We start from the raw sequence: 24,478 nt of genomic DNA on the forward strand, positions 1-24,478 counted from the left end.
GAACCTTATTTACACTTTTAGTTTTTCACACCCGAGAAACTACTTGGTACTTACACATGTGTGTCCTATTTATTTCACTTAAGAGTGTGGCCTCAATATGGATCCATTTAGCTATAAATGTCGCTAGTTTCTCATTTTTTATGGCCGCTATAAACATGGGTGCACATATATGGCTGTAGTATGATTGTTTTAATTCTTTTTCTTTTTAGGTACCAGGGATCGAACTCGGGTCCTTGCGCTTGCACAGCAGGCAGCAAAACCACTGAGCTAAATCCCCGGCCCCTAATTCTTTTGGAAAGATACCCAGCAGAGGGATAACTGGGTCAAATGGGACCTCTTATCCTAGTTTTTTTTTTTTTTTTTGGTACCAGATATCGAACTTGGGTCCTTGTGCTTGCCAGGCAGGCGGCGGAACCAGTGAGCCAACTCCCTGGTCCTAATCCTAGTTCCTTGAGGTATCTCCATATTGATTTCCACAGTGCTTGCACCAGTCTGCACTCACACCAGCAATGGAGAAGGGTTCATTTCTTCTCACAGCCCCGCCAACATTTGTTATTGGTTGATTTCTTGATAGCAGCCCTTCTTTCTGGGGTGAAGTGGAATCTCAGTGTTGTTTTCATCTGCATCTCTTGAATGACCAGTGACGTTGAACATTTTTTCATGTATTTATTTGCTGCTTTTACTTCTTTGCCTGAGAAATGTCTGTACATTTCAGAAGCTTGTTTTTGAATCGGGTTTTTATATTTGGGGGGGGGTCTGATTTTTTTCAGTTCTTTATATATTCTAGATAGTAGACCTTTGTCTGAGAAAGAGCTGCTAAAATTTTTTTCCCACATTGTAGGTTGTCTCTTAGCTCTGTTGGTGGTTTCTTTTGCAGTGCTGAAGCTTTTAAATAAGATGAGATCCCAGTTGTTGATTCTTTGTGCTAGTTCCCGTGCTACTGAGGATTTGTTCATAAAGTCTTTTCCTATGCCAGTGTCTTCAAGAGTTCTACCTAACTTATCTTCCAGCAAGTTTAGTGTTTCTGTCTTAATATTTAGATCTTTAATCCACTTCGATCTTAGTTTAGTGCATGGTGATAGGTATGGGTCTAGTTTTAATCTTTGGCAGGTTGAAATCCAGTTTTTCCAGCACCATTTATTAAAGGGGCTATCTTTCTTTCAATGAGGGTGGTTGGCTCCTTTGTCAAAGATGAGGTGGCTGAGTATGTCTGGAGTTGTTTCTGCATCTTCTAGTCTATTCCACAGGTCCTCCGGTCTGTTTCTTTGCCAGTACCGTACTGTTTTTATCACGGTTCCAGCCTTTTTCTTTGATTGGAAGCCACATACTGATTTCCAGCCACCTGCTTTGCAAGTTGTGCTTGGGCGGTTTCCCCTCCTCTTCATACTGAGCGAGTCATTGGCCCTTATTGCTTTGGTAACTCAGTCAAAACTGAGAGGGGAAGGGTCTCATTTTTATATCCCATTACATGTGCTCAAAAAGAATCATCAGAACAAGACTAGACCACCCATAAAACATCAGGTTCTCTAGGGAGGAAAGCTGCTTAGCCTTTTCCTTAGCATGATCATGATGTTCTCAAGAAGCCGCAGGCTGTCTAGGTAAAGGGTAGGGGCTGCCCCCACGTGGTCTCACAGGCAGAAGCACCAAGAAGTGGTGAGGTGCGAGGAGAACGGGAAGGGCTGGTCAGGAGCTCACCTGAGACACTTCCCAGAGGTTCCAGGCATAAAGGGTAAGGAGGACTAGAGGCCTGTGGCAGCAGAGGGTCCTGGAGCGACTGAATGTGCATTATCATTACCTTTAATGTGACTCCATTTGTTCCCAATTCCTAATTCTATGCCCAGTATGCACTGCCTGCCACATATTCCTTCAGAAAATTGGTAGTTATTTAATTTTCTTTCCAGCGTCTCCGGGATTCTGCTTAACGGTGTCTGATAAAAGCCATTTTCTATGAAAATCTTTGTGGGGTGAAAACTCATAAAGTATTAACGATCAAAATTGGGGCAGGCCATGCCCAAGCGCGGAAAGCTAGTACGCCGCTCCGCTGGTTTGGACGCTAACCCGCCCCCGCAGTTCACGTCTCCAGGCGCCCGCTCCCGCTGCCTGACAGGAACCAAGGGCGACAACAGCGATGCCAGCCCTGCTTTCGTCTACCAAATGCACACCGAAGCAGGCTGCCACAGATCCGCTTAAGACCTTGGGCAGGACCTTTCCTACTCCTCAGGGTCAGTTCCTAACGTCACCAAGCGGTGACACCATTTCTGCCCTGTCAGTCCCTTCGTGATGTGGTCGCACTCCGAGGGGATCACGTGGAGGAGCTCTGTCCATCACTGAGCGTAGTGCATCTGTATGGATTTATCACTGAACTAAAGGGCGCGAGGGGGGAGGTGGAGTAGCCGGGCGGCTACCAGCGCGCCTGCTGCAAGGCTGCTTCGCGGTGGGGATCTGTAGGGCTGCGACAGGATCCAGGGGGCGTAAGACATGGCGACCTGCAGCTCTCTCCGTGATCCCCTCCCAACCACAGGCCCCGCCTCTTCCTGGCCGCAGGCCACCCAGGTACCCGGGTCTCGGAGGCGCTGGCCCTGTCCCCCCACGCCCCATCCTGCCCGGGCCTGCCCGGTCTGACCCACCCCGGTTCTGGCCCCGCCCCGAGCTCTCCTGGGCGAGTCCTGCCCCGCCCCGTCCTTCCTCTCCCCGCCCCCGCCCCCTGCCGGCCCCGCCCAGTGCCCGCCCCTCCCGGAAGCACCGGCGAGCTCGCCGGCATGGAGCCCGAGCCTAGAGCCTCCGAGGCCACCCCTGCGGGTGCCGCGCTCTTCGCCTGGGTACGTGACTCCGCCCCCGGGTTTGCGCAGAGCCTGGGGCGCGGGGACCCGGGAGCTCCAGGCCTCGGTGCGGGCGGCTCGGGGCTAGGCGTCGGAGGGTCGAACCGGGTTCTGGGTTGGAGGCTGCCGGGCTGGGGCTGGGGCTGGGAGGAGCGGACCCCCGGGACGGAAGGGCCCTCGAGGCGTGACTGAGGCATCTGCTGGCTGTGGAGTCCGCACCGGAGGGGCTGCGGCTCTCGGGAGGAACCTGCCACCCAGGCAGAGCGTCTGTTCAGCGGGAGCTCTCGTCTGAGAGCGCGGGGAAGACAGCCCAGAGGGCTCAGTGAGAGAGGTTCGCTGGCTCCGCTCCCAGAACTCGTGGGGCCACCTGTGTCCCCCGCCTCCCGAGGCCTGGAGGATGGAGGCCCTTTCCCAGCTCCACCCGGCTGGCAGGAGCGTCCTTCGGGTTGAGGCCTACGGCTTGTGGTCGCGCGCGGGGCGCAGACCCTGCATATTTGATGCCACTGCTGCAGCGGGATCTTGATGAGGGTCTGACGCGAGCTTGGAGAGAGACAGGGCTGTCTTTACGTGTGTCTGGGAGAGAGGAGGCTTTGTTCACAGGAGTGTGTGACAGGCGTGCACTGGAGCACGCAGATGTTGGGTCTTGTGGTTTTTCTACGTAGGTATCACCATTGTGATGACGTGTGTAATTTCCTAATGTCATCTCTGGCTACAGCGTAAGCGTCGTAAGGGTAGGTGCTGAGCAGGTCTTGTTCACAGCACCTGGCTTAATGCAGGTCCCTAATGTGCCGTTTTGTTTTTGTTTTTTGTTTTTTTAGTACCGGAGATCGAACTCGGGTCCTTGCACTTGCAAGGCAGGAGGTGGAACCACTGAGCTAAATCCCTGGCCCTGCAGGTCCCTAGCAAATATTTCTTGCCTGAAGAATGAATGAATGGATACCTGTGTGCCCAGTTGTGTTAGGTGTTTGGGAAAGACACAGGAGTGAAAACCCTTGTGTTCAGGGAGGATATAATACCTGTAATGCCATTACAATCAGCATTTATTGTCTATTTTTTGAAAAATGAATTATCAGTACACACCTTGTACAGTACTTGTTGAATGTAAGGCTGCAGGTTGGCAGAGAGGGGTGGCCTGGCTGGCTGAGCTCTTTGAGGTGCCACTTGAGCTAGGGACGGAGTTGGGGATGGAAAGTGTGGTGTCTCTGGCTTTTTCCAGCCAGGAGACTGGTATCTGTGCAGACAGAAGTAACACCCGACAGAAAAGGCGTTTCAGATGTTGCCTTGAAGGTACTGAAACAAAAATATTGTTGAACCTCACCCTGCTGCTGTGTTGGGAGGCTCAATGGCATGTTCTTCCTGCTGTGTACTCTGCGTGTATTAGTCTGCTTGTGCAGCCATAACAATACTACAGACTGTGAGGGTTAGACAACCGAAATTTCTTTTCTCATAGTTCTGTAGGCCAGAAGTCCAAGAGCATGGTGTCAGCAGTCTTGGTTTCCTCTGTGGCCTTATGCAGCTTTTTCTTTGTGGGTGAACATCCCCAGTGTCTTTGGTTATAATGAGACTAGGCATATTGGTTGAGGGCCCCACTCCTTTGACTTCATCGTTTAACCTTAGATCTCCTTAAAGGCCCTGCCTCCAAATACAGTCATATTCTGAGGTATTGGAGGTTAGGGGTCCACTATAAAAATTTTGAGGGGACACAATTTAGGCTATAATAAGGGGATTTACTTTGTTAGGGATGTGTGTGTGTGTGTGTGTGTGTGTGTGTGTGTGTGTGTCTGGAATGTTTAGAAGGAAGGGAAACGAATACAGTTGTAATAGGTTATATTAAATTTTTGTCTTGCTATATCCTGGATTTAGGGCCTCTTGCTTTGTTACATAAATTGGCACCACAATTTGAACCCCAGAGTGGTCGTGCCTCACTTTCCCCTCAGATGTTCAGCAGCCTGCAAGCCTGGTAATGGGGCAGCCACAGAGATCTCCGAGCTGACAGAGAAATCCTGTGCACTTGCCCTTTCCTGGTGGGGACTCACAGGGTCTTATATTCACTTACTGTAGAGATAACATGCACATCTTTTCTGGGCCAGCACAGGGTCACATGCAGGAGAAATAGTAAAACAAAGTTGCTGCCCTCATGGAGTTGATGTTCTAGTTGGGCAGGTAGACAGTAAACAGGTAACAAAGCTATACTGTAAGGTCAAAGAGTGATATGAAGAACAATAAAGCAGAAAAGGGGGATGGGTGATGTTTTAGGTAGGGTCATGCCAGTGGCCTGCCAGGTGAGCTCAGTGCTGGGTCACCACATAATTCTTTTTTCCTTATAGATACCATAAGGTCTAGTGAAAGGAGCAAGACATCTGACTCGCTGCTTATCCAGCTGTGTAACTATGGGAAGTTACTTACCCTTTGTGAGCCTTAGTTTCTTCATCTGTAAAATGAGAGCCATATTACCCTTCTCTTTAGTGTTGTGAGGATTAAAGGTGAATGTCCGGCATGCAGCTTGGTAATTGGGGTCTCTGGGATCTGTCCTCTGCTGTGGCTTATTCTCCCATTTATTGTCCTCTCCATCCGGGATGACTGTGAAACAAGACAAGAGGAGGGAGGAGGATTTTGTTTATTAAGCGTGTATGTTTTGCATGCATTGTTGGGAGTTATTTTAAACCACTTTTCCTCATTTAGGTGTCTTCAAAAGCAAATGTACTTCAAAGGTTTTAGCACTTATCTCCAGGAAAAACCAGCTGGGAGCAGACACTTGAAAAAATCATGAGAATTTCTGAATTCTTCATAAGATTCTCCTTGCATGGCCACAATCTCTTATTTTTATCTGTGAATGCAAAAAGCTCTGAACACCCGAAACTTACTGGATGTAAGGCTATTTATAGTCTCAGTTCACTATTATATTTATATCTTTTACTGCAGAAATATTACTGATTTGCTTATAGGATGGTGCCCTCAGGACTTGCTGCAGCAATATATATTATATATGAAAAATACTACTTTTCTAAAATCTGTAAAATTCTGAGTCTTGAATATATCTAGCTGCAGTGGTTTCAGATCGGGTATTATGGACTTTTATTGCATAATAACAGTAGAGATATTGCCTGCCAAGGGGAGATGTGTTCTCTTACAGGAATCTCACCATGTGGAATCTTGGATTCATCAAACATTGTACTTGGAAAGGCCCTTGGAGATCACTGCCAACCTCTTTCAATGTACAAATGAAATAATGGTGCACTTTGCCTGAGGGCACAAAATCCTTAGCTAAATTTGATTACAGAAAGTCATTGCCAATTTTTTCAGTGAGGGTGTGGGAAGAAGGTGTAAGAACTAGTACCAAAGTGATGCCTGCCCACTTTGTTTCTATTCTCCCTTCATTTTTCTTTCCTTAACCTCTTTAGGTAGTTGGGCTTTTAAAAATATTTGTGACAGTATCAAACTACTTTACTTACTAGCACTTTATAGTGGTGCTGGGGATTGAACTCAGGGCCTTGTGTGCATGCTAGGCAAGTGCTTTACCATTGAGCTATATCCCCAGCCTGGGTAACTGGCTTTTATCAGAAGGAATCCCTGTGCTAGCTCCCAAAGGCAGTATGTGGGGGTGGGAGCATTGGAAAGGAGAGGTGTGAGAAATATCAAATATCACTGGATACATTCTAGATCCAAAGGATTCCTCTTAAATGGAAATTATGGTATTCTGAGTATGGGTCTGATATCTAAATGTAGGTTGCATGTAACAACCTCTTAAGAATAAGTATAGAATCGCATCTGTTGTAGACTCAGAGAGGTATGTCAGGGTGAGGGAAAATGGGACAAGTAAGTAGACACTGGCAGTTTTGGCTCTCCCGTTTCTTTTCATTTTTACCTTATTTTATCCCTAGGGTGCAAATAGCTATGGGCAACTTGGCCTTGGCCATAAGGAAGATGTGCTTTTGCCCCAGCAACTGACTGACTTCTGTAAACCTGAGTGTGTCAGGAAGATCACAGGAGGAGGGGGACATTCTACAGTTGTCACAGGTAATTTCCTATGTAGCCACTTACTTTCTTATTTAGACATTTTCCTCTAGGATGTTATATTACCATATTTCGGCCTTTCGTATTTTGCAGAGGAGAACCCTTTTGGAAAGAGCCAAGTTACCATTAGAGAAATTTAGATTTTAAGAATTAGGAGGACTTCACGAGATCTAAGCCAACCTACAATCCCCACATTAGTCAAATGAGTCTTAGAGAGGAACATTGATTGCTTAAGGTCACAAGGCAGATTAGTGACAGAGTTAGAACATGTATCATATTGATACTATATATTGTCATTTAACTTTCACATCTGAGTTAGAAGTCTTTGCTATTAGATTGAACACTCATTGGGAGCAAGAACACTGTAGTGTCTTTATTTTTCCCTCATGGTACCTACGATAGTACACATGTACTATGAGTGTCATGGTGTTGCAAAGGAGGGCATACTGCATCTGGTTAAAAACACAAGTTCTAGAATCAAACTGCTTGAGTTCAAATCCTGGTTCAGTAATTTGTTAGCTGTGTGGCCTTGGGCAGATAATCTTTCTGTGCCAGTCAGTTCCTCATCTGTTACAGTGGACCCTTGATTTACAAACTCAGTTTGTTCAGGCGGGCTGCTTGTAACTCACGTTGGTCAGTGAAGGCTCAGGCTCCTTACACAGCCTTCAGTCTCTCTCCTGTATCCAGGCAGATCTCAGTGTCCTTAGAGAGACACTGGCCCGGGATTTCTCAGTTAACCCCACACTGGAAAGATGTTGTCATGTTCCTTCCAGAACTCTTTAAGAGATAAATCTGTATCTGAGACCATCTGGAAGCACAGGTAGCTGGCATTTGGGTCATAATTCAAGATTTGGTCATAAGTTAAAACTAAAATTGCAGTTGTAAGCCAAGTTGTTTATATGTCAGGCTGGTCATAACTCGGGGGTCCACTCTATGTGGGGATAATAATGGTTGATGAGGAGAACCAGTGGGTTCATAGGGCTGCATTATGACTTCCGTGAGTCCTTGGCACTTTTCATGGACACCTTCCTCTGTAAGGAAATATTAACAATTAATTTACAACTGTGGCGCTATAAAGATGAATATATCCCAGGCTGGATTTAGTGCTATATATACATTCTAACTGCTTTATTTTTTTCTCATTTAAAAAGATTTTTAAATGAAGTCATTTTCACGGGCCTCTAGAAGTCTTGTTGGCCATAGACACTGTACCTAAAGGATAAGTATTTGGCCTTGCACATAAAGCTCTTACTACCTGGCACATTTCAGTGTTGAAGAAATACTGTGCCATTTGGTAATCGATTAGTGCCTCCCGCCCCCAGCCTGTTCCAAAGCTTAGAGTTTCTATTTAGATATTAGATTCTAGGCCTGTGACGTGTGTCATTTGGCTCCAGAGCACATTAATATACATAGATTATTGACATTAGCTTGGGTGATAAAAAGTTATTATCTCTGACTTCAAATAATTAATGAAGACTCTTCATTCACTTTGGCAGTTGTGATTTCCCCTGTGTGCACTATCACCAGAACCTTTGTATTTTGCAGATGGAGGAAGCCTTTTTGTTTGTGGCTTGAACAAAGATGGGCAGTTGGGGCTTGGTCACACAGAGGATGTTCTGTGTTTTACCATCTGCAAATCTCTTGGTGGCTGTCGCATCCAACAGGTAGCCTGTGGCTGGGATTTTACCATTATGCTCACAGGCAAGTTCACTCCTAGGTAAATCTTTGTCATTACAAAGGCTCTGGGTAAGAGCGACACAATGGTGGTGACTCCTAATTAAAGTAAAGCCTCTTTGTGTTTAAAGCACACATACAATATTCTCGCTGGTCTAGGAAAGTTGCAGGACACCTTTTACAGAGACAGTGTCAGTAGCAAAGGAGATCAGGATCAGACTGAAAAACTTTTGCTAGAGACTAGGGAAAGGACTAGATCATCTTTGGGGCTGCTTCCCATCCCTAAAGTTCATGGTAGGTGTGTGCTGGGCTAGCTGTCCAGGAGTACCAGTTTGGGCCATCAAGGGGGAATGTGATGGGGAAGTATGAGAAGTAGGGGCTTCTACGGCAAGAAGGGATTTTCCCCACTGAACGATGGGTTTGTTTTCTTTTTCTTCTTTAGTACTGAGGATCAAGAACGTGCTAGGCAAGTGTTCTACCACTGAGCAACACCCCCAGCCCCATGTATCAGGAGCAGGAAGCTTTAGTTGGACAGAACTAATTATCTTTTAGCTGGACAGAACTTTTTAATCTCTGTGAAGCCAGGTAACAGAGTAGGATGTAAAGGGATATGATCAAAGGGTTAATAGAATAATGCTCTTGTGAGCAGCTGGCAGTCGTTAACTTTTGTCAGCTAACTTTTCCTTTGAATCAGTTTTGACCTATTTGGCTTTGCCCTCTGCAGCTGTCCATTTTGGATTTAAAGAATCGTCCATGGTTTCTAACTTGGCTTCTTTGTCACAGTCCTCTGGCACAGGCATTTTCTGATCATGTCCCCCTCCTGCCCCAAGCTCTTGTGGAGTCTCACATGCACAGCTTAAATTCCAAGCTTTTTAGCCTGTGACTTTCCAGAGCTGTTCACCTCTCTCTGTTGGCTGTCTCTTATTCTCCACACTCCCTGTACTTTGCCTGTGTTGGGATTGTAGGGACTCACTAGATGACACTCTGTTTCCTGTCTACATTTGGAACTGATTGTGAGAAAGATACAGAGCCTCAGAGCTGGGGGGCCAGACTGTAGGCTTTTACTGATAAAGCTGAGTTGGAGGACAGGGTTAATTATGAGGCCAAGTGGTTCTAAAACTTCTCTGGTCTAGAATTTCCCTCCAAACTCTAGAGAACTTCTCCATAGAGAAAACCCTTACTATGTATCAGCCCAGAATACCTGAGAGGAAGGTGTCCTGTTCCTTCTCCCAAACTTACCCTTTGGTTACATGACCCCTTGTTCCCTAGAGAGCTGTGAGTATGGGGAAAGGCAAGGAGAAAGGCCTGGAGTGTTACAAGAATGGAAATTTTGTCGCATGGAAACATGAACAGTGGGGAAAAAGTGTCTTTCCATCCCAATACTCAGCACTGAGCTAAGTGTTCTGCACAGATAATCTGCCATTAATGATGTAGTATAATAATTTATATACTAATTTATATTAAAGCCTAGTGCCCACTGCTTTCATTCCTAGAGAAATAAAGCAGGGAATATGGGCTAAGTGCACAGGATCTCTACTACTTCCTCTCATCCCCTTTGTGCCTCTTATCCTTTGGGCACAGATGTCTTATTTCTTAGATTTGTAATTTACTTATATTTTGCAGAAAATGGTCAAGTTCTATCATGTGGATCAAACTCCTTCGGCCAGTTAGGTGTTCTTCATGGACCTCGAAGATGTGTGGTTCCCCAGGCCATTGAGGTGAGGACATGTAATGTTTGACTTGCCTATGTCCCGTTAAAGTGTTTCCATGCTGTCATAGTTACCCTCACCCATAATAACAGGTGGCTAGGTCCCTGAAAACCCATGGGGTAGTGAATTTGGTTGGGAAAAGTTAGTTTAGGGGGGATTGATGTTATGAGTGGAAAAACCTCTGTTAGTCCTCATACACATGGTAAGGCTTTGTGAACTAAAACAATAAAGGTAATACATCTCATAAGGGCATTAGTGACATGTTACAATTCTAAAATTAGTAATAATGGGAAACATGTTTGTAAGTGATCACAGTAATAATAATTGCAAATAGATGGCCTTGTAAGAACCTGCATATGTTATAATTAAGTTAGCATAATTATAATTCATATCATTAAAGAAGACAGAATGGAACAGTGGTTGAAATATGTTGGATGATAGACTCAGTAAATAAAAACATTTTGACAGGCTGTAATGCAGCCTATGTAACAATGGGAGGAATGTGCCAAAGTGAAACAGAATAGAAACTCATTTAGTTAATGGCAGCTGTTGTGTGTAGGCAGTGGGGACACAGGTGAAGAAAACCTGTCTTCCATTTGAGAATCTTTTAGTTTAGTAGTACATGATTGATAAATAAATGTTTGAATGCAATGCCATGTTGGAACTATGATAGATGCATGTGTAGCCCAAAGGAGGGAGGAATGAACTCTTATCCAGGAGAAGGTTGGGTGAGACTCTAAGCCAAGTCTTAAAAGTTGAGTAAAACTTTACCTGGCTTGGGAAGAGAGGAAGTGCAAAGTAGTTGTAAGAAGAGAGAAGGCAGAAGAAACAGTGCCTAGAACGTTGCTCTCAAAGAAAGCTTTGCTTACAAAGGTATAGAAGCATAAAACAAGTTCGGGATACTATAAGCAGTTTAGTATGGTTGAAATATAAGGAACAGGTGGAAGTGCCAGTGAGGGGCTGGTGGGGAGGCGGGCACTCAGGGTTGTCATATGCGACACATGTGAAGAGCAGCATGTTAGGGAGGGGCCCGATAGGATAGTGTGGAGGACGGATTGAAGAAATACTACTTAGGAAGCTTGCTAACAATCCGGACAGGAAAGGATTCTGGGCCAAACTAAAGCAATGACAGTGGATCAGGAGAGGGAGATCTCTATCTGAGTGATATTCAAAGAGACTGAGACCACATGTCAAGACCTTCAGTTAATTTTAGAAAAAAGAAAAGAAGGATGAAAGAAAGGAAGGAAAGAAAGTATATTTAAAAGACAATATGAGCAAGGTCAAATAAGAAGATCTTGTCAAAACCTAAAGTGACTTGGGACTCCACTGGTAGAGGTACAGCATCAGAAGAAAAAAGGCTGGAGCTCTTTTCTTTGTGCTGATCAGACTGCATTTGGGGGTTATGTTCTGTTGTAGGCCTGGTGCTTAGGTCCTGGGCATAAAAGTAAGACTCGGGTCTTTCTCTTGAGGGTCTTAAAGTTTAGAAAGACACTGTGGTCCTGTGACAAAGCAAATGTGACAAAGCCCCATGAGGACAGTGACTGATGCATAATAGTTCCTTTAAAGGAGAGAGATCAAGCAAACAGAGCATCTTTAGAGGAGAGAAACCAGGAGGGAGGGAGAATTTGAAACCTAGTAATGGGTGATTGAACTGGGACTATTTGACCTAAAGAAAGGATCTGCATTAGTTATCTATTGCCCCCAAATATAGCAGATTTAAACAAGAAACATCTCATTGTTTCTGTGGGGCAGAAATCAAAAAAATAGCTGAGCTGGTTTTTCATGAGGTCGCAGCTGGGTCTGTGTGTGAGCTCGTGGACTCGGCTGGGCTGCGGACCCATTTCCAGGTTCTCTCTTGTGGCTCTTGGCAAGAGGCCTCCATATCTTGCCATGTGGAGTTCTCTGTGGGCCTGTTCACATGTGGCTCTGGTTCCCCAGGAGTGATTTAAGGCAGGGAGCTCAGTGCATTGTATCGCCTCGTCTCTGAGTCACTCATTGTGTCCTTGTTCTTTTCATTAAAAGTATGTCACTAAGTCCAGCCCACACAGAGGAGGGGAGCTGAGCTGCACATCTCGAAGGGAGTAGTATCAAAGAATTCAAGGACCTATTTTTAAAACCACCACAAGATGTCTTAGAGAGGACATGACAACTGTCTTCAAATATTTGGAAAGTGTTGTCAGAAGCTGCAGGCAGATGGGTTTGGCTCCACCTAAAGGGATAAATGGAATTGTTCAGAGATGGAACAGTCACCTGGGGAGGTGTCGAGCCTGTGTCCCCGGAGGGCGGTGTAGCAGGGCTGGTGTTGCTGAGGAGGGTCTAGCATTGGATAGGGACTGGACTAGATCAGGATTGGGAAATCCAGAGCTGCCAGTAAGTAAAGTTTTATTGGAACACAGCCATGCTTATTCATTTTTGTACATTCTATAGCTGTTTCTGTACTATGGTGTCAGAGCCAAGTTGTGTAACAGAAGCTGTGCAGCCTGTAAACTCTGAAATATTTACTATTTGGCCCTTTTTTTGGGGGGGGGAGTTGTTGTTTGTTTGTTTTGGTACTGAGGATCGAACTCAGGTCCTTGCGCTTACAAGGCAGGTGGTGGAACCACTGAGCTAAATCCCAGGCCCCTATCTGGCCTTTTTAAAAAACATTTAGTAACCCTGGACTGGATGATCTTGAAGATCCCTCCCAGCTATGAGGGGCATTGTGAGATGGTATTTAAAAAAATTTTGTTTTTCCTTTTAGAAATTTTTTACTTCTAGGATGTATTTATGTGTAGAAATGTTCGGGGCAGGGCTTTACATATTTATAATTACTTATTTTTGTCAGTGACTGAGCTACATCCCCATCTCTTTCTATTTTTTTAATTTTGAAAATGGTCTCACTAAGTTGCCCAGGCTGGCCTTGAATTTAGGATCCTCCTGCCTCAGTCTCCTAAGTACCTAGGATTATAGATGTGTACAACCACGCTCTGTGGCAGGGGACTTTTAAAGAGACACATTGTGAGGACCATGCTGCATCATACTGGGCATAAAGTACATGAAATTTTCTAGATGGATGATACTGAGATCAAAATTTTTTTTTTTGACAGCTTCTGACAGAGAAGGTTATTTGTGTTGCTGCTGGACTGAGGCATGCATTAGCTGCTACAGGTGATCATTTTGCCTTTATTTCCTAAATGGGCATATAAGAAGGAACAGCTGAGCTTTAGGAGAAGGATCTTTCAAGGAGTATTTAAAAGGGTCCTTGCTGTGTTACAGTTCTGATTAAAAGGAGGGAACATAAGGCAGATGTCACGTGGGAAAGCCTGTAGCAGAAGGGAGGGAGGAAATGAAAGTTTCTAGCTCTTTTTGTTCTGGGCATGGTGCTAGATTGTCTTGATTTGATTTATTTAATCCTCACAAGCAGGGAGTGATGTGAGTTAAGTTATTATATTTGAAGAAACTGAGGCCCAGAGAGGTTAAAGCACTTGTGCATGTTACACATGGGGTAAGGTAGGTGGGATCAGAGTCTGGGAAATCTGGATATCAAGGCCCACATCCTTTGCAGTGAACTGCACTGCCTTCTGGTAAATATTTTAATTTAAAGCTTTAGGTAAGCCTGCTTTCTGTACCAGGTGTAGTCTTTTGGGGTTGGCTTTTTCTCAGGCATACCTATAATTCGTTCCTGTTTTTGCTGAGTAGTATTCCGTGGTATGGCTGTATCATTGTGTAAGTCCTGAGGGACTGCTGTAACAAAATACCACAGACTAGATGGCTAGAGCAACAGAAATTAATTTACTGATTGTTCTTGAGGCTCAAAGCCCGAGATCAGTATTCCAACAGGACTGGTTTCCAGTGAGACCTTTTCCTTGGCTTCTTCTGCCCTTCTGTAGCCTTTCATCTGTACACTGGTGGAGTGAGAGAGGTCTTTCATGTCTTCCTCTTCTTATAAGGACACACGTCCTCTTGGATTAAGGCCCTACCATATGACAGACACCATTTAACCTTTATTATCTCCTTATAGGTCCTGTTTCCAAATATAGTCACCTTGGGGATTAGGGCTTCAACATTTGAATTTTGGAGGGACACAGTTGAGTCCATTATAGCCACAGTTTAACTAGCCACCCACAGAAGAACCTTTGGTTTGTTTCCAGTTTGGGGCTCTCAAGAGGAAAGCTGTGGGGTGTGGGGCACACCTGTAATTCCAGCTAGTTGAGAAGCTGAGGCAAGAGGATCTGAATTTTGAGGCCAGCCTGGGCAACTACTGAGACCATGTCTCAAAAAAAAAAAAGGCTGGGGATGTAACAGCACTCCCTGGATTCAGTCCTCACTACGACACACACACAAAAGGCTGCTATAAAGATTTGTGGACAGGTTTTTATATGAACATCAGTTTTCATTTCTCTGAGATAGATGCCCACTAGTATGATTGTTTAGTTGTAGGGTTGTGACTATATTTTTTTATATAAGCAAGTTCCCCTCTTAGAAATTAGTAAGTTAAGAAAAATTGCCTAAAAAATTCTTCTCCCCCCTTGTCTACCAACTCTCTGTGCTTGCTAGTCTTTTTAAATTTTTTTGTTTTTATTTTTTGTGGTACTGAGGATCAAACTCAGGACCTTGTACTTACAAGGCAGGTGCTGTGCCACTGAGCTAAATCCCTGGCCCCTTGCTAGTCTTTTTTAAAAAACAAGTTTATTCCAGTAAAGTTGACATAACTGCACATATTTAATTTTATAATTTGATGGATTTGGAGGTTTGCAAATATCTGTGATGTCATCATCACCACTATCATGGTACATATCCAAAATTCCCAAAGCTTCTTTAAGTCCCTTTGAGCTGTGTGTGTGTGTGCACGTGTGTGTGTGTTTTGTGTCAAGAACATGTAACATGAAATCTACATTCTTAGATGTTGAGATGTGCCATGCTACACTTGTGTGTTAACTGTAGGCACCGTTGTAGAGCAGACCTCAAGAATTTACTCATCTAGCCTAACTGAAGCCTTACACCAATTGAATAACTCTCCATTTCTCCTGCCCCTGTACCCTGACAGTCACCATTGTATTCTCTCCTTCTGTGAATTTAACTATCACAGGTGCCCAGTATAAGTGGTATCATGCAGTATTTGTTCTGCGTCTGGTTTATTTTGCCAAGAATAATGTCATCCAGATTCATATTGTCACAAATGACAGGATTTTCTTCTTTTTAAAGGCTGAATGATATTCTGTCAAATGCATGTGCTACATTTTGTTACTCATCTTTGGAGAGACATGGGTTATTTCTATGTTTTGGCTTTTGTAAGTAGTGCTGCGGTCAACCTGGGGGTGGAGTGCAGATATCTCCGCAAGATACGGGTTTTAGGTCTTGTGGATATACAGATAGAAATGGGGTTGCTGGATCATATGGTAATTCTATTTTTAATTTTTTGAGGAACCTCCATACTGCTTTCTACAGTTGCAGCCCCATTTTGCATTCTTGGGAACAGTGTACTAGAGTTCCAATTTCTTCATATCCCCACTAACACATTAAAAAAATAATAGCCACCCTAACAGGTGTGAAGTGACTTCTCAGTGTAGTTTTGATTTGTATTTTCCTGGTAATGATCATCTTTTCATATACCTGTTGGCCATTTGTATGTCTTCTTTGGGGGATATGTCTATTCAAGTCTTTGTGCATTCTAAAATTTTTGTTATTGAGTTGTAGGAGTTCCTGATATGTTTTAGAAATTAAGCCCTTAAAGCTGGGTGTGATGGCTCATGCCTGTATTTCCAGCACTGAGGAAGCCTGAGGCAGGAGATTTACAAATGTAATTCTCACTTGGACAACTTAGCAAGACCATGCCTCAAAGAAAAAGAAAAAGAAAAAACAGTGAATGAATGAATGAATGAATGAACGAACGGATGGCTGAGGATGTGGTTCAGTGGTAGGGTGCCCTGGGTTTGATCCCCAGCACAGAAAAAGTTAGCCTCTTATCAGATATATGACTTGCAAAATATTGAATATAATTGTTAGTCTTAAGTATTCATTATCCAGTAGTACAGTTTGCATTATGTGTTTGACTAACTTAATTATAAGTCCTTCTCTCCCTCATTTGATCTGTAAATATTTCTATATGTAACCCCAAAAGATAAATATTCTTTTTGAAAATGTTGCTGTAATACCATCATCAGGCCTAAAAAATTAACAATTCTATAATATCATTAAATATCCAGTGTCTTTTGAATCAGGGTCTGAATTAGTTCTGCATATTACAGTTGGTTGATAGGTATCTTGAGTCTCTCTCATAAATTTGTTTTTTTGAGTTTTTATTGCAGTAAAATATAACGTAACATTTTCCATCTTAATTAAGTGTGTAGTTCAATAGTATTAAGTACATTCATATTGTTGCGAAATCATTATCACTATCCATCTCCTGAACTTTTTTCATCTTGAAAAATTAAAATTCTATACCCAATAACTCTCCAATCTCCCTGCCCTCACCATTCTACTTTATGTCTCTATAGTGTTGACTACTCTAAGAACCTCATCCAAATGGACTCATAAAATATTGGTCTTTTATTCTGATTGGCTTATTTCACTTAAACTGTCCTCATGGTTCATCCATGGAGTATAATGTCAGCATTTCTGTACTTTTTCAGGCTGAAAATATTCCTCTGTGTGTATGTGTGTGTGAGTGTGTGTGTGCGTGCTGTGTGTATACTTGTACCACATTTTGCTTACCCATTCATCTGTCATTAAACGCTTGAGTTATGTCCTTGTTTTAGCTATAGTGAATAATGCTAGCATGAACAAATGACTCTTCTAGATCCTATTTTTACTTCTTTGAGATATATACCCAGGAGCACAATTCCTGGATCATATGGTAATGCTATTTTTAACTTTTTGAGGAACTGCCATACTGTTTTCCATAGCAGTTGTACCATTTTACATTCTTGCCAACAGTGCATATGAGTTTTAATTCCTTCACAAGCTCACCAGTGATTGGTATTTTCTGGGTTTTTTGTCTTGTTTGTTTGCTATAGCATACAAGTGAGTGTAAGTTGGTATCTCATTGTAATTTTAACTTGCATTTCCTTAATGATTGGTGATGTTGAGCATCTTTTCATGTGTTTATTGGTCATTCATGTATCTTCTTTTTCTTTTTTCTTTTTTTCTTTTTTTTTTTGAGCCAGTGTTTCCCTTTGTAGTTCAGGCTGGTCCTGAACTCACTATGTAGCCCTGGCTGGCCTCAAACTCATAGTGATCTTCCTGCCTCAGCCTCCCCAGTGCTGGGATTACAGGCATGTGTCACCACGCCCGGCTAATTCATGTAACTTCTTAGAGAAATGTGTATTCAAGTGCTTTGTCCATTTTTTTTGTTTTTGGTACTGGGGATAGAACTTGGGACCTTGCACTTGCGAGGCAGGTGGCAGCACCACTGAGCTAAATCCCTGGCCCCTCTTTGTCCATTTTTAATTAAAAAAAAATTTATGAGTTCTTTATGTATTCTGGATAATAATCCTTTATCAGATATCTGAAGTTTCTTTTAATCTATAGATTTTTGTCTTTGCAGTTTATTTGTTGAGGCAATTGTAAGTTTTGTTTTATGACAATCCTATGTTTGCTCATATTGTGCTCAGTGTTCATAGCTTCATTTTCATAAAACAGGCTTATCTGGTTATAGAACGTTTCCGGAGGAACAGACGTGGACGTTGTATTGGTGATGCAAGTTGCATATATTTGGTGGTAGACCAAATACATAGAATTTTATCTTTGCATTTGTATGAGGTTCAGTGACAATGGAAATAAAAGATTATCTCACTGAAATTGTGACTGTTAAGCTGTCTTGTAATCATAAGTACATATTTATTTGGCAATTGAGAATCTTTGAATTTATCCTGGTGTAGTGAGAAGGACATTACTTAGATGTTAGAAACACCGAGTCCTAACATTTTCTTTGTTATTACTTCCCTGTGTGACCATGGACAAATCACATCCGCTCTTCAGGGCCTCAGTTTTCTCACCTAGTAAATGAGAAGAATGAACTGGTCTTCATGATTCTTTTGTATTTGGTTTGGAGTCTGAGTTGTCCTTTCAGGCTAATGATGAACATTGCAGTGATATGACTCTGGAGGAGTATCCTAGAAGTTTTTTTTTTTTTTTTTTAATCCTACAAGTTTTTGAAGGAAGTTTTACTATATTGGAATTATCTTTGATGGTCTTAGATTGTCCTGATGACTGGATTTGTGATTGGCTTTGAGGTAATCCCTGCAGCTAGTCATGGGACTCCTTGAAGCAATCAAACTTCTCCATATTATTCATATTAACTGAATTTTATTAACTGAGAATGAATAGAGAATTTCCTGTAGCTCACCAGTGCTTGGTGTTTTCTGTTCAAAGAGCAATCTGGTCTTTTTCTTTTCTTTTCTTTTTGAGACAGGGTCTTGCTGTGTAGCCCAGGCTGGCCTCTAATTCATGGTGATCTTCTTGCCTCAGCTTTCTGAGTGCTAGGATTACAGGCATGCACCACCATGTTTGGCATAACAATCTGGTCTTATTCTGATGTGCATTTTCTCTGTTTTTCCTTCTGCTTCACTGGGAAGTGAGTGGCATTGTGTTCCAGTGGGGGACTGGTTTGGCATCATCTGGACGACGGTTATGTCCCGGGCAGACTCTCCCATTATTTTTGACAGCAAAGGAACCAAGCAGAGTGACAGGTGAGTCCATTATTTCTTAGTTTTGTATTTATTCTTCGTGAGAAAGGAGAGGCACATGCATACAGAAAATGAGTAAATGGGTTTTTATTTTTGCTCTTTCTTGATCTCTCTGTCTAGTATGCTCTATTGGTTGGTATGTTTGTCTTGTTGGGACTTTTGTGGTCTCGGTAAAAGTAACTCTCTTTGCTGTCAGTTTGGGACCTACTGAGAGATGCAAGTCAGGTGGATAGAGATGAAAATGGTAGCTCTGAAAAGCTATTTGGAAGATATGACTTAGGTGCTTGGAAACAATGTGTAGTAATAATGACCCTATAAATGCTGAACCCTAGACTGAACTTCCTCACCAGGGAACTGCAGAGTTAGTCCTGGTAAGCTTGTGGCATGGCCAAGCAAACACAGGAGTGCAGCTTCTCTGTGGGCAGGCCCACCACAAGGGAGAACCCAGAAGGACTGTGAATTGTGCCTGCCATACACAGTTCCTTGTCTCACGACAGAAGCAGGAATGAGGATGTGGAGAGAGGGCCAGGAGTGTTCTGGTGGGGAAATTTCTATATGAAAACATGAAGAGTAGGTAACAAGTGTTCTGTTGATTGATCTGTGGTCATTTGATCTGTTGAGATTTTTTTCCTCTTCCTCCTTCACTCACTCCCCCTTTCTCTCTCTTTTCTAGTCTCTTTGTCTGCCCTTCTCTCTGTATTTAGCACTATGCCTACCTGTGTCTTCTCTTTCTTCTTCTCTCACTCTCTTACTTTATGACCCAGTTTAGTGAAAGTTGGCTGTAAGGAAACAAACTTCCTAGGTTAGGAGACTTCTAACTTCTGTAGCTCAGAATAAAAAGGGGTATTTGAGGGTGGTAGGAAGGGTGGGGAAAGAGTTGGGAAGGGGAGGCTGTAGTCAGGGTCATGTACATGGATGTTGGGGGCATCCTGGCTTTTCTAAGTCCTGGAGTCTCTTCTTCAGCTGGGGCTGGAGTTCGCTTCCTGAAGTTCTGGGTTGAGCTGGGGAGGGGACTCAGAATAGGAGCAGGAGTCCCTGAGGCTGGACAGGTAGTCATTTTACATCCCATTGAAAACACTCATAAACTCACATTTCCCAAACCATTTTTCTTCTTAGTCCAAGTGTCCACTCCTCCCTCGGCACCCGCTGCTGTTCCATGCATCCATGCCCCTGGGCACACTGGCAGCTCTGCCTGAATGCCTTTCCTTCCTGCTCTCTCTGGGAAAATCCAGAAGTTTTTTGAGGGCTTGCTCAGTGGCATCTCTCTTGGTGAATACTCTTCCTTTTTCTCACCTCCACTGAATTTTCTTTACACACACCGATGGCAGGGCACATTCCATGAGTATGAATTGTTAATAAGATTTCTCACACGCCACAGATTATGAGCTTTTTAAGGGGAGGAACCGTGAGTCATTCTTCTATGTATGTTAGCATAGGACCAATAACTAGAAGGAATAAAAAAAGTGTTTTTTTAGTTGATTTGATTTAAACAACCTGTTTGGGATCTGCTTGGAGTAACAGCTTGGATTCAGAGTTGACTTGGGGGAATTTTCTGCTGAGACCTTAGAATAGATCATCAACTCCCTGTCCTCAAAGTCTTTCACTTTGGACTCTCCTGTCTTTACCTCATTGCCACAGGCTCTGGACTTAGATCCCTGGCTGTGCCCTCCTCACCTGGCCAGTAAGGGCCCAGGATTCCTCTCTGGGTGAGTGCGGCTGGAAATACATATGAAGAAGCGAGGTGTCCTTTACGAAGACACTAGTTAATTAAACTGAAATTTCAGAAAAGGGTCATAGAATGAGACTGCATTTATCCACATGCTAACCCACATGTTGTCACAGGTTATCCCAACTTCTAGCAGGGTTGGTTGGGATCCTGCTTTGTCATGAAGGTAGTGTTGTGAAGGGGGGAAAAGTGTACACATGGAGGTGGAAGGCCAGTTCCAGTCTTCATTCTGTCTGTGTGTTCCGAGGGGCCTGGGTTTGTATTTAAGTCCTGCACACAATAGCAGCTGAATGTAGGAGAGAGATGTCATTGCTTCTAGGCTCATGCAGCAGACAAAAATACAGTCAAATATATTTTTACACATAAACACCTTTCTGTCTGTCTCTACCAGAAGCCATGAATTTACATTGATTTTCCCAATTACAATCCAGTATCACCTAGTTGTTTCTAGTTTTCCTCTTTCCATAGCAGTACTTTCTTCTCTCTGATAGTATGTGTACTTCTCTGTTCAGACCCCTACTGTGTTACTGTCTCCCATCATGCCAGTGTCTTCTTGGCCAGTGCTGCTGACCCACACCTGCCCGTACTGCCTGAGAGTCTCTCCCCCTGCCCAGGGGATGCTGGCTGAGAGTTCCCCCCTGCCCAGTTTGTTATGTGTAATTCAGAAGAAACTCTTTTCTTTTTTTTTTTTTTTTTGTAGGTCTAGAGAATTGTAAAGCAATATGTGTTCTTGCTGGCTCAGCCCACTCAGCTTTATTAACAGGTAGGTACCAGCTCTTTCACAGTGTGAGAAACCATTCACAATTTGGTACATGACTGCCTGAGTGGTACTGTTGGCCTACAGAGGGAAGGTCTTTGAAGCCAGAATTCTGGTGCCAGTGTTGGTGTGATCTTAGGCAAATTACTTTACCTTTCTGAGGCTGTGTCCTCTGTAAGATGCATTGTGGTTAGTTATGAGAATTAAATATGAGGGTACATGTAAAGCACTCACATCAGACAAATGTTCACTTGCTTTTCCTTTCAGTTCTTTTCTCAGTTTATATAAGAAGGGCAAGAATATCTTCTTGGGCCAGGGATTTAGCTCAGTGGTTCCACCACCTGCCTCACAAGTGCAAGGACCCGAGTTTGATCCTTGGTATCAAAAAAAAAAAAAAAAAAAAGAATATCTTCTTTTCAGGGTAATTGTGATGGTCAGATCATATGGTCATAGTAAGCTTATGTCCTCTCTTATAAGTTATCCCTGTAAGTTACCTGCTGCTTAACAATGGGATTATGTTCTGAAAAAATGTATCCTTAGGTGATTTTTGTCCTTTTTTGACTGTCATAGACTATACCTACACAAACTTTGATGGTTTGTGTCTACCACATACCTAGGCTGTATGATATATACCATTGTATATGTGGTCTGTTGTTGACTGAAGTGTAATGTAGTGTATGGCTGTGCTGTTCTATCCATCTAATCCATCTCTGTGTCTAATATAACTAAGCTCACCTTTCTGTACCTTTTAGCCACTTAATCTCAAACTAACTTATTTTTTTCTATCTATATCTTTCTAATCCATTTATCTGTCTTTCTGTTTCTCAACTTCATTTACCTATGTATTTCTCTACTTTATCTTTCACATTTCTATCTTATCTATTTCTGTATATATCTGAGCCTTTCTATATTTCTCTAATCTGTTTTATATTTTTATAAATTTCTCTAATTCATCTCTCTATTCTGTTTCTTCAATCCATCTATTTTTCTGTCTAATTTGTTTTTCTTTTCTGTTTCCTGGCTGATCTTCATCCATCCATCCATTGACATCCCAGTTAGTGCAGTGTAAACTTTCTAGTGACTTTTCCTTAGGAGGCAATGGAGCATTTTCTTGAAAGCTGTTATACTTTTTTTTTGACCTAGATTGTTGTGATCCCCACTGGTAGAGGTAGATTGGAGTCTATACCACCTAGAGATTTATTTTGGTAAGGTCTGTCACCCAGAGTTGAATGTATTTCATTTTTTAAGCAAAGAGGAGGGACCTTCATGCTTAGTGCTTTCAGTGTTTTATGAGGAAATTCGGCTGTGTATGTAATGTAAGTAAATTAATGGCAGCATACATTCTTCCTTATCAAAGTTGCAGTGCAGTCCAACTGAGATGCTGTTGTTTCCAGAGCACCAGAGCCACAGTGTGAAAGTTTAAATACTTTACAAATTCTGAGCTACAGGTAATTTGTTTAATGAGTTTAAAACAACCAGCTTGCAAAAGGAACACCTACTTTTAACCTATGTCTCACATGGCTGCGTTAATATGTTTGTTAAAAATGTTGTGTTGAAATGAATGCCAGCTGTAAGCGATTGCCCGGGTGCCTGGTCCCCCTTCTCCTTTGACAGAGGCAGGACTGGAGACTTGAGAGGGAGAGTGACTGTTCATGCCTGCAGACACTGAGGATATTCTTTCTGAGAGTGAGGAGAAAAGAAGAAGTTCTTCTTCTTTGTTCTAATTCATTGGAATCAGCTGCCATTATGTAAACTTAGAAATTGCCTAATTGCTCACTGATGTCACTTTCTTAAAAAAATCTTGCTGTTGGTAAAGTTATGCTTCATAGGTGGGCACTTTTTTTGTATTTTTTAATACACAGATTTCAGAATTTTCATTGAGATGTAATTCATGAAACTCACCATTTTAAAGTGTCCATTTAGTCATTTTTAGTATATTCATAATATGAATAGGTTTTTGATATTTTGAAAGTGATTTAAAAATCGTCAAGATTAATAGCTCTCTTATTTGTCTAGTTCAAGCTGTGAACATATTGGATTTTACTCAGTGCTCTTTAGACCTTTTCTCTAGAGTCCTTGTAGATTATGTAAGTATTTGGCATTGCAGCAGAATTTAATTTTACATGCTGACGCAACAGTGTAATGATCCTCATGTGGAAGACAGTTTGTCTTTCAAAATGATGGTTTAGATGCACTAAGATAAATGAAGGCCTATTCCATGCACAGCCTTCTTCATCAGAGCATCTCTGTAGCTCTTCAGTCCACGTAGTCGATCGATATTTTGCTGAGGGGGCTTTTTGGCCTCCTTATAAGGGATCTTTATGTTTTGCACACCCTGATAAACTCCAGGAAGATTGCCTTTTCCCTGAGAATGAAATGGACCAAATTTACTTTGTAGAACTACAGGAGGTCAGTACTGCAGGGTTGTCTGGGTGGTGAGAAGCTTCCCTGATGCTCATTCTCGAGTTGAGGCGGCAGAGGTCTGGAATGTGGAGTGATGTGCCTGGAGGTCAAACAGTGAGCAGCAGATGAGATTTGAACATGGGACTCCTGAACCCTGGTCTCATGTCCTTTGCTGTTACTGACTTGGCTTTTGATCAGTTTTTGGGAATATGCCAGATTGCCCTAGGGTAAACAATACCGTACTGTGAAGTTTTATTTTAAGGACACAAAATGTAGTAGAAGTGGAAGACCTGGCTTCTAGTCCCCTAATTAGCCATGGATCCTTTTTAAGCCATGCGATCTTGAAAAGGCACGTCACCTCTTCCAGCCTTGATTCATTTATCTTCTAGATCGGTGTCATCTGACAGAAATAAAATATAAGCTACAATTCAAAAACTAAAAAGAAACAAGTGTTTATGAGGAAATTCAGCTGTGTATGTAACATAAATAAATTAATGGCAGGATGCATTCTTCCATGTAAAGTTGCATTTGACAACTTTTAACATTTTAAAATATTATTTAAATATTATATTTTACTTGACTCAATATATCCAAAATATATTTCAACATATAATCCTTAATGAGTTACAGTTTTTTTCTGTACTGCCTTTGCAATCCATTGTGTATTTTTCACTTGTAACACATCTCATTTTGGGCTAGCCATATTTCAG

At 42.6% G+C, this 24,478-nt stretch overlaps 1 protein-coding gene across 1 annotated transcript in view; it reads left to right on the top strand.

Moving 5' to 3' along the window:
• Positions 1-2,725: 2,725 nt before the first annotated feature.
• Positions 2,726-24,478, top strand: part of Sergef (secretion regulating guanine nucleotide exchange factor) — a 220,468-nt gene continuing 198,715 nt past the window's right edge. The window contains 7 exon segments of the mRNA XM_087211592.1: positions 2,726-2,819; positions 6,701-6,836; positions 8,379-8,534; positions 10,131-10,225; positions 13,303-13,363; positions 18,772-18,885; positions 21,309-21,371. Of these exon segments, the coding sequence (XP_087067718.1) occupies positions 2,760-2,819; positions 6,701-6,836; positions 8,379-8,534; positions 10,131-10,225; positions 13,303-13,363; positions 18,772-18,885; positions 21,309-21,371 (685 nt within the window). The 5' untranslated portion in view covers positions 2,726-2,759.

The sequence above is a fragment of the Heterocephalus glaber genome, unplaced genomic scaffold (genome assembly GCF_053883595.1).
Source record: "Heterocephalus glaber isolate CG9 unplaced genomic scaffold, H.glaber_assembly_v1.0 deba00001428, whole genome shotgun sequence".
Classification (NCBI taxonomy): Eukaryota; Metazoa; Chordata; class Mammalia; order Rodentia; family Bathyergidae; genus Heterocephalus; species Heterocephalus glaber.